The sequence below is a fragment of the Sinocyclocheilus rhinocerous genome, unplaced genomic scaffold (genome assembly GCF_001515625.1).
Source record: "Sinocyclocheilus rhinocerous isolate Xijiao unplaced genomic scaffold, SAMN03320098_v1.1 scaffold1841, whole genome shotgun sequence".
Lineage (NCBI taxonomy): Eukaryota > Metazoa > Chordata > Actinopteri > Cypriniformes > Cyprinidae > Sinocyclocheilus > Sinocyclocheilus rhinocerous.
In genome coordinates this window covers 1,112,428-1,122,651 of record NW_015666172.1, presented here as the reverse complement: position 1 = coordinate 1,122,651, position 10,224 = coordinate 1,112,428, and the positions used below count along the sequence as shown (strand labels likewise).

The window sequence follows — 10,224 nt, the reverse complement described above, 5'->3', positions numbered from 1 at the left end:
GCTAACGTCTCAGGTTACTTATGTAACCATTGTTCCCTGAGTAGGGAACGAGACCCTGCGTCCTCTAGGTTTCTTGCCATGCTGCGGATGCAAGCTTCAGACGAAGAAGTGAATGATGTGTAGCTCCCGTCGCCTATTTATACTATAGTCGCACCGGTAGTGACGTCATGGCTGTCGCCGGCCAACGAGTTGGTGTTTTTTCAATGTATGCTTCAGACACGGGTCACGACGAGGCGTTCCCCATAGCGACCCCTAGAGGACGCAGTGTCTCGTTCCCTACTCAGGGAACCATGGTTACATAAGTAACCTGAGACGATTCATTCAATGAACTGAAACTATCGCTAAGCACTACTGAAGTTTGAACTCTATTCAGAAGTAATCGTGGAAAAAAAAAATACAAACCTTTATCAGAATAAAGGAAAGTTTTTTTCAATATGTTTTTATATTTTTCATTTCATGGATTGTCTCCGCTGATATGTCCGCACAGCTAGCACCAATCAGAGGTAAGACTGAGGAGTATGCTTCTATTATAGGATGGAAATGTAATAAACCACTATAAAAGTGCATTTAATTTCAGAAGAAATCTTTGATTCAAGTAAACAGCGCAGCCTACAATGAACATTCTCACCATCAAAAGCTGTAAGTGGCAGTTTCTTTAAATTTAGGTAATTTCACAAATTAAAGTCTTTGTGTTCCACATGAATACAAACAATGACTTTAACGAAGAAAGTCTGTTACCTAAAGTTTATTATGTTTAATAATAGGCTAAATATTTTCTTTAAAAAAAAATCGTTAATTCATTGATCCATTTCCCAGAATTAGCAGTGTTCGTAATTACATTTTTATTATTAATGGTTTATTTGATATAAATACACTATTGTTCAAACGTTTTTGAAGAAAGTCTCTTATAAGAGTTCGGTAAAACAGTGTTTGAAAAACCGGGGGAAAAAATCCTATATTTTGTTTCTATTTATGTTTTTATTTAATTTTTTAATTAATATTTTAAAATTGCAATTTAGTACTGTGATAGCAAATCTGAATTTTCAGCATTTACTCCAGTCTTCAGTGTCACATGATGCTTCAGAAATCATTCTAATATGCTGATTTGCTGCTCAAGAAACATTTCTTATTATTATCAATGGTGAAAACAGTTGTCCTGCTTAATATTTCTGTGGAAACTGTGATAAATTTTTTCTATGTAGAAATTTTGACAGCATTTATGTACAACATTATAACATTACATGTTTTAATATGTTTTACATAACATGTTTTATAGCATTATAAATGTCTTTAATGTTATTTTCTTTTAATCAATTTAATGCTTTCTTGCTGAATAAACGTATAGTCTACTCTTAAAAAAAATAGTTATACAGATAATAATTTATTATTTTATACAGATAATAAACAAATAAAACAGGTTAACAGATGTATTGTTTAATACTGGTAAATTTTAATAATTAACCTTTGAATAATGAATCAAAATAATGATTTGCTTCTCTTTTGGTCAATGTAAGTGGAAGGAAGCACGAATGCAGCTTGGAAAGGACTATGCACACTCTGTCTACCAAGCTTGTAACCCGGCATTGAATAAGGATCCCAAAACATTATGGACCAACTGGATCCCTAAACAAGATGCCCAAGAGCTTCTACTGGACCTAAGTTTTGCCCAAGAGGACCAGGAGCCTCTTTATATCTATGTGCGAGAAACACGACAATGTTTTAATTGACAATCTAAGGAGAATCTATTTTTAAGAGAAAATAAATAAATAAATCATGTTTAAGCATTTTAAATTGCACCCTTGATAAAGAAAAATGCTTGCTTGATTTTCAAGAACTTTAACATTGCTTATTGTTGTACCTATAACTAGCATTAAGTGGTGTTTAAGACAAACATCACTATTGTTCTTACTACAAACTGGTACCTTTTGTACAATAATATAATACAATAGAATAGAATAGAATAGAATAGAATAGAATAAAATAGTAAAAACCACTTGGTGCATCTTAGCAACCGCATAGCAATGCCCTGGCATCATAGAGAGGATTTTTGCACAGAAAAGCTCCACTGACATTGTCCTTTAAATGTAGAGTTAGCTTGTATGTTTACAGTGATATATACAGTGAAAAAATTGTACATTGTGTGTGTTTCAGTAAGATCTCCAGGCAGCCTGTTGCTCTCTCCAGTCCTAACTGCTGGTCTAGTGTGTGCCATTCTGGTTCTTCTCTTTCTCATTTGCTGTTGTATTCATCTTTGTAAGGTGTCGCAAGCTCAGGTAAACATATTGTATATGAAAATGCAGATGTTTATGCATTTGCATGCTAATCCAACATAAACAAGTCTTGATCCTTCAAAACCTCTGGAAAATTGGTCAGTGTATAAAATTTAAATGTAAATTTTTATAAAATTGTACTATGGCAATTCAGTTTTTTATAGGCTTATTGTCTGCATACAATATATTGTTTAATGCTTTGTGTGTATGTGTTCAGTGGAGGTCAAGAAATGGAGCTCATATCCAGATGTGGTGTGATTCGATATCGACATCCTCAAGAACAATATACGCTGCTCAAAATAATGAGTCGTCTTCTGTTCACCATGTGAAACTTTTTATCTCACAATTCCTCCTTTTTTCCCCTCCTTGTTTAATGCTTTGTGTGTATGTGTTCAGTGGAGGTCAAGAAATGGAGCTCATATCCAGATGTGGTGTGATTCGATATCGACATCCTCAAGAACAATATACGCTGCTCAAAATAGTGAGTCGTCTTCTGTTCACCATGTGAAACTTTTTATCTCACAATTCCTCCTTTTTTTCCCTCATAATTCCGAGTTTATATCTCACAATTCTGACTTTTAGAATTCTGAGTTTATTTCTTTTTCTTCTTTCCTTTTCTGAGTTAATTCAGAGAATTCTGTCTCGCAATTCTGTCTCACAATCCTTTGTTTCCTCCATGGAATAAAAAAAGGTAATTGCAACATTTTTCTCTCACAACTCTTACTTTTTTGAAAGCTCATAAAGAATTTGAGATCACTGTCCAGTTCTGTATGCACAGTTATAATGATGGTTTTCATTCAGCTTGTATGATGGGCAGCTGTGATCATGTTGAATGTAGGCGTTGTCCTCCCAGAAGTACAACACATGGAGAGGGAGCATCTCAGCGTGACTGTGAAGTGGGATATGAACGGCTGCATACTGACCCACCTCAGCTGGAATCCGCAAGTACGTTTGAGTGAGAAGTCAATTTTGAAATTCATTCCTGTCATCTAAACATTCAAACTTCCAACAACTCTGACTCATACCAAGTGTGTCACCAACAATTAAAATACTCAATACATGCATTAGAAAGAATAGTGTCAAAATACTTATGTTTATTTAGAAAAGGGGAGACCTTTAGAAAAACGTACATTTTGAAAAAAAATGTTCCCACTGTTATTCAGATAGTTGAAATGTCATAATCTCTACACAGTTTTCATTCAATCAGAGTATAAAACCAAAAAATGTGGATATATTAACTTGGTGAGAATTATCCTGACTTCTGATAGCAGACTTTGGTATCTAGGCAAGTCTGGGGACATTTTGAGATACATGTGATATTTAAATTTATTTTAAATTTTTAGTTATTTGAAAAGTAACTTAGACATTTTCTACCATGTCTCTGTCTCTGTCAGGCTCAGTTGAGATGTTGGAAGGGATGAGTGAAAAGCTGCTGTGTGATCTTAGAGATGTGATGGTGGAACGTACAAAGTTGACAATGGGCCAGAAGCTTGGAAAAGGTATAAACAAACTGTCACACTGATCTTTTTTTTTCTGGGTCTTGCAAATTTGTCTGCACAGATTTTAAAAAAAACATACGTTTGAAAAGGTTGAAATGCATCCATTATTTTTTATTGGAGAGTCCTGTTTTAAAAAATGAATCCAGTTTCCACAAAAATATCAACATTGATAATAATAAGAAATGTTTCTTGAGGAGCAAATCAGCATATTAGAATGATCATGTGACAATGAAGACTGGAGTAATGATGCTGAAGCTTTGCCATCAGAGGAATAAATTACATAATATATATAAAATGTTTTTAAAAAATCTCATTTAAAATATAAAATTTTAAAACAATATAAAATGTAAAATATATTCCATAAAATTATAACATATTCAAATAGAAAACTTAAAAAAAAAAAGATTATACCGATCCAAACTTTTGATTGGTAGTGTACACTTTCCCATACACAGTACATTCAAATAATTTTTAGACAAAATTGTGTACTTAATATAAATTGTTTTGTAATAAATAGGAAATTTTATATAGATGTATATGAATATAAACATGCATAACCTAAATTGGTATTTGGAAATGTTATGCATATGTTACCCATATATGAAGTGATCATTTAATAGCTGTTTTAAAATTATATTAAGACCATATTATTAATTATATTATAATTATATTATATTATATTAAATTTTAAAAAGATATAATTTAATAAGGAATAATTTGACTGAAAACAGTATTTTGATTGTCATTTTGCATTCTGCAAATGGATTCTTATACTGTAATCTGGAATTTCTCCATCTGCAGGAGAATTTGGGGTCGTCTACGAGGGCATATTTTCCCCTCAAATAGGACAAGACATCAGAGTGGCAGTAAAAACATTTAAAGCTATATAGTGTATATAATGCAGAGAGCAAGTGACAGTAAAATATAAGATTCTGATAAGTTAAAAAGTATGATCTTAATTTAGAATTAAGTACTAGCTTGAGACAATGCAATTTACAGTTAATTAAATCAACCGCTTGCTGTAATGCCATTAAATTTCCTGTTGAATTGTAGGTGCAGTCCACAGTAAAGAAGATCTGGAGTCCTTCCTCAAAGAGGCAGAAATTATGAAGCATTTTGATCATGTGAATGTAGTTAAATTGCTTGGTATGTCTCTCCTGAATGAAATTATTATTTCATGTTTGAAATCTAGGCTAAAATGTATAATTTATATCAAGTTGAAGTGGAATATTTTGAATAACCTGATTTCAAAGGGCACAGACGTTTCCATGGCAACCGGTCATCTGTGGCCTGTATAGGCCTGTCCAACTGCAAAGTGTGAACTTCCACAAGTTCCCCTGGTGATGCCTGTAGCTGCATATTAAGGGGGGTCTGTTCCATTGTAATAATTAAATGGATCATAGCAACTGTAATGTGTAATAATGTAATTGGCATCTTCCCAATATTATGATGTTCAGCAGTCATCGGGTTTATGCAAATAGTTTTTCCGTTTACTGCACTATGTTATTCTTTTAGTCATTTACCTAATGAATCATTTACCTTCCGCGTTGCAAGATAAGGTGGATAAGGCAGTATTATAATTTAATTGACCATCATGGATAAATACTGCTGACAGACGATAAGGCAGGGGTCACCAAACTCAATCCTGCAGGTGTAACGGAGGCCAGTGGTCTCAGTTTTTAGCCTGCGCCCGCCTCCCATGCCGGAGACCCGGGTTCGAGACCCACTTGGAACGAGAACGAGGTGTGGCGGTGAGGACCCGGGGGAGAGAGGTTACATTGGTGCCGTGACCTGGATGGGAGTGAGGTTTAGAGGGGTGAGTGTAACGGAGGCCAGTGGTAGGTGCTGTGCAGGTAAACCTCACTCCCCTGATCTCAAGAGACGCACTGGCGACTGACGCTAGTGGCTGCAGTCTAGGTGTGGCGGTGAGGACCCGGGGGAGAGGGGTTACACAGGGCAGGTGTCCTGCAGAGTTTAGCTCCAACCCTAATCAAACACACCTGAACCAGCTAATCAAGGTCTTACTAGGTATACTTAAAACTTCCAGGCAGGTGTGTTGTTGAGGCAATTTGGAGCTAAACTCTGAAGGACAGAGTTTGGAGACCCCTGATATAAGGTTATTTATGTCCACCAGGGGTCGCACTAGAGCGGGATCCAGAGTCCTCCATCCATGTACCGCTTGTTATTCTTCCATTCATGAAACATGGAGATCTACACAGCTTCCTCAAAGCGACCCGCTAAGGTGATGTTCCCATGGTCGGTCTCACTAATTTGCAACACCTTCCTGACTTTTCCTTCTTTTTACTCTCGTTTTTTATATAACGTTTTAAGGGTTAAAGAAAAAATAACCACATATCTGATTATATCTGATTTAAACTGGTCTCTTCTCTCCAGTTTGTGCCTTATCAGAGTCTTCTGCGTTTCATGATTGACACTGCTGCAGGAATGGAGTATCTCAGCCTTCAGGGTTTCTTACACAGGGACCTGGCTGCCCGCAATTGCATGTGAGCCCACAGGAGGGCAACAAATAGCACATTCCACAACAATGTCCTGTTAATACTTGCATTGTCTTGAGAAGAAGCCACGCCTAATGATGAGCAAAATGTCCCCCCCCATACCTACCCAGTGCTGCACAGGTTGGCTTTCACAGGTTGGGGGATGATCTACGTGTCTGTGTGGCTGACTTTGGCGTGTCTAAGAAGATCTATTCCAGTAACTACTATAGGCAGAAGAATATGGATGTTAACATGCCTGTAAGGTGGATGGCCATAGAGAGTCTGTCTGACTTCTTATATACCACCAAGAGTGATGTGGTCAGTCCAATTTATGCTTCTAATACAGTATGTATACAGTACTTGTCAACAGTAATTCAGAGAATTGTTGTAAAATGTATAATTGTTTTTTGCGTTTAATGTACAAATGAGTTTTTTTCATAGGTTCAATTTGCATGATTACAAATACACTGGTGAAACTCCCAACACCTGTCAAATCAGAAGAAAAACAATTTTTGCGCATAGAACATTGAGCACATTTCTGGCCCCGATTTTCATAACCTTACTGCAAAGTAAATAATAATAAAAACAAAATAAATAAAAAATTAACATTTGCTGAAATTTTACTTGCTCACCAATGCGTCTTCTGCAGTAATGGGTGCTGTCAGAATGAGAGTCCAACCAGCTGATAAAAACATCATAGTAATCAACACAACAAGTTTTTCAGTTTTTCACTTCACAAGACTTTAATTGATGGACTGGAGTTGTATAGTTTACTTGTGGACTATTGTGATGTATTTATTAACTGTTTGGATGCTCATTCTGATGGCACTCATTCACTGCCGAGGATCCACTGGTAGCAAGTGATGCAATGATAAATTTCTTCAAATCTGATCTGATAGAGAAACAAACTCATCTACATTTTGAATGACATGAGGGTATGTTCTTTTAGCAAATTTTCATTTTTTTGGGTTGAACTATTCCTTTATAAGAATCTAATTAGAATCATCAATGAGAATAATAAGAGGTAAAAAAAAAAAAAACTCAAACATTCAGTAAAACACAAACTGTTTGGGTGGAAATGGTCCTAAAAATAGTTTTTTTTAATGTATGAAATACATTTTTTGTTTTTGTCTGTGGGAAAAATATGACCCGGATATGTTTTTTATGAGATTTACCCACCAACAAACTTAAATCAATTTGATTTATTCCTCATGTCTCACAGTGGTCTTTTGGAATAACCATGTGGGAGATCACATCCAGAGGGAAGATACCTTATCCAGGTATCTCTGGTCATGAGCTTCTGGACTTCCTGGAAAATGGACACCGTCTCAAACAAGGGGACAATGACAGCAAATTGTAAGCATATATTTTTTATCAAATTATCACAAAAGGCATTTTTAATATTTTATAATATTTCAAAATTGAAATATTATTAGTAGACAATTCGGTTTATCAGGAATCTGTGACTAAGCCTTTACCAAAAACTGTCTGTTGCGAGACTAATCAGGCCTAGTAGCAAGAATAGTTAGGGTCTGTTCTAATAAATCCACATGAGTCATAGCAGTAATGTGCATATGCAGCTGATTATTAAATTGTAGAATGTAATAATGTTTTGTGCATGGTCAAGAAGCATATATGGCAAGAGGGTTTTTTTAACTGAAGATCTGGAAGATGATTCAATCTTGGAGTCCTTTTTGTTGCTCTCCTTCTCCATTTTCCTTTGACTCTTCCTCCGTCAGATATGAGCTTATGTTGAGCTGCTGGCACAGAAATCCCTCTCAGAGGCCAGGTTTTGGAGAGCTGGGCCAGAGCCTCAAAGCACTTCTGTATGAGCTTCCACCCCTGGAGGCCAGCAACGAGGTCCACTAAATCAACCTGGGTCTGGAGGCAGCCAGCGATCACCAGGACAGCACAGAGACCCTGGAGCCTGAGGTGGAGAAGATGTTGTGAACAACATATACCTGCCTAAACCTGCTGGTGGCTTTGTGTCCTATTCTAGACCTGTGAGGGAAGAGAAGGAAAAGGATGAGGAGGGAGGGCTGTGCTGTGCATTAAAATTTTATGTGAGAATGTAGTCTGCACTAGGCCTTTAATAGTAGATTTTTTTTTAAGTATTATGATGAGATTTCGGTTCAAACAAATGACAAAAAATTACACTATAGAAAATGTTGCATATACAGTGTTTTCATTGCTAGAAGTATAAGAGAGAACTTTTCATTCTTTGTGATTCATATCTTTATTTTTCTACTTTTTTCTACACTGTAAATTTTGTAAAATTGTATATCAAAGAAATCAAATGTTGGGAGGTTTGGAAAATGCCAGACATCACCATTTAAAAATATGAATGAATTGCTTTTAAATTGTCACTTGTTACTAAACAGCTCAGGAAATTTTCATTGACCTCAAAGCACAGCGTGATTTTTATTGTACAAGAAATTAATTTTCTTCTGGAGGGGACAACAGACACTACAGTTGAATAGGGTGGAAAAAAAAGTAAATAACACATTTTTAAATGATTTTGAAATGAGAAAATTGAGATATTTCTTTGGAATTTTGCAAGCTAATACTCTTATTATTACAGTATATATATATATATATATATATATATACATTTTTTTTTGTTACTTACAAAAAGTATTGTCTTGCTTGGATTTTCTAATATGATTCTCATGCTACAAACACTACAGTACAATGACGTGGGGGGTATATATATATATGTATGTATAGTTCATAAGCTTATTTGATTAGTGGAGGGTCTTGAATCTCTGGGTTGTATCTGTGAGATCAGTCCGTAATGCCACGTCATCTGATGTCACTGCCGCACCTGCGCAGCCATCTTGTACTTCGAGCGAGGGGCAGATCGGAAGACAGGAAGAAAAGCAGAACAAAATAACAGTGTTTTGCGTTATATGGTCAGTAATGTCCGTCAAGTGACTGAATCCAACGAGAAGACAGTACTGAGGTGTGATCGGAGGCGGTAAATCAGAGAACGCAGCGAAAATCAGAGAAAGTCATCCTCTTCACCATCGCCTCTGCTCCCAGAGAAAAGACTCCGATCGCTTGCTGAACCCAACGACAACGACACAAACACACCATGAATCCGGAATAGTGAGTATTTGTCGCCCAGACTTGTGTTGCAGATGTCAGTGTTTGTATAGTCACAAAGCGTCAGTGTGAGTAGCTTTGTCTAACGTTAGCCTGAACGGCTAACGACGTCCGGAACTAACTGCGAATTCAAAGGATATTTGCTTACTCAGCCTCTATTAGACGGTTTCTTACTATAACTGGCAGCATTATTCATCATTCAACGTTTAAAGCGTATAACTGTCGTTATTTAGTGTTTATAGCACACAATGTTAGCATTTGCCGTGTTGCGTGACGTCATTTTGGCGTGTTGCGTTGCATCGGAGTGACGTCATTAGTGTGCTGACGCCAGGCTGAATCCAGCTGTCAAAATGATCTTGCATTGAGCGCATATTATGTGCTTTGCGTGCACGCACACGCGTTTTGAACCATTGAGAGGTATTCAAGTGTCATGTGGTTTTTATTAGGCCTGGGAATTGAAAGCCAGTGTTACAGCTGGAAGAGGTCACGGGAAGAGGCTTTTTGTGTTTTCTTTAGTTGCATGCGGGCAGCTTACAAGTCTGTATACATACAGACGTCTTTAGTTGAGTACTTATGTTATGAATATTGCATGAATATCCAGTAACAGAAATTGATTACTTGTCATAACCACCAGCAATGCTTTAAAGGGGTCATACGATGCTGCTAAAAAGAACATTATTTTGTGTATTTGGTGTAATGAAATGTGTTTATGCGGTTTAAGGTTAAAAAAACACATTATTTTCCACATACTGTACATTATTGTTTCTCCTCTATGCCCCGCCTTTCTGAAACGCGTCGATTTTTACAAAACTCATCGGTCTGAAAAAGCGAGGTGAGCTGTGATTGGCCAGCTAT

At 36.4% G+C, this 10,224-nt stretch overlaps 1 protein-coding gene and 1 pseudogene across 2 annotated transcripts in view; both read left to right on the top strand.

The window, feature by feature from the left end:
* Positions 1-475: 475 nt before the first annotated feature.
* Positions 476-8,389, top strand: LOC107731879 (tyrosine-protein kinase receptor UFO-like; annotated as a pseudogene).
* A 670-nt stretch (positions 8,390-9,059) lies between these two features.
* The window catches only part of LOC107731909 (ras-related protein Rab-1B), a 12,361-nt gene continuing 11,196 nt past the window's right edge, over positions 9,060-10,224 (top strand). Inside the window, exons 1-2 of one of the 2 annotated variants that reach the window (XM_016543111.1) lie at positions 9,060-9,228; positions 9,260-9,372. In XM_016543111.1, coding sequence (XP_016398597.1) covers positions 9,359-9,372 — 14 coding nt within the window. In that variant the 5' untranslated portion in view covers positions 9,060-9,228; positions 9,260-9,358. Of the gene's footprint in view, positions 9,373-10,224 lie in introns of both variants that reach the window. The other variant, XM_016543110.1, reaches the window with a different exon arrangement.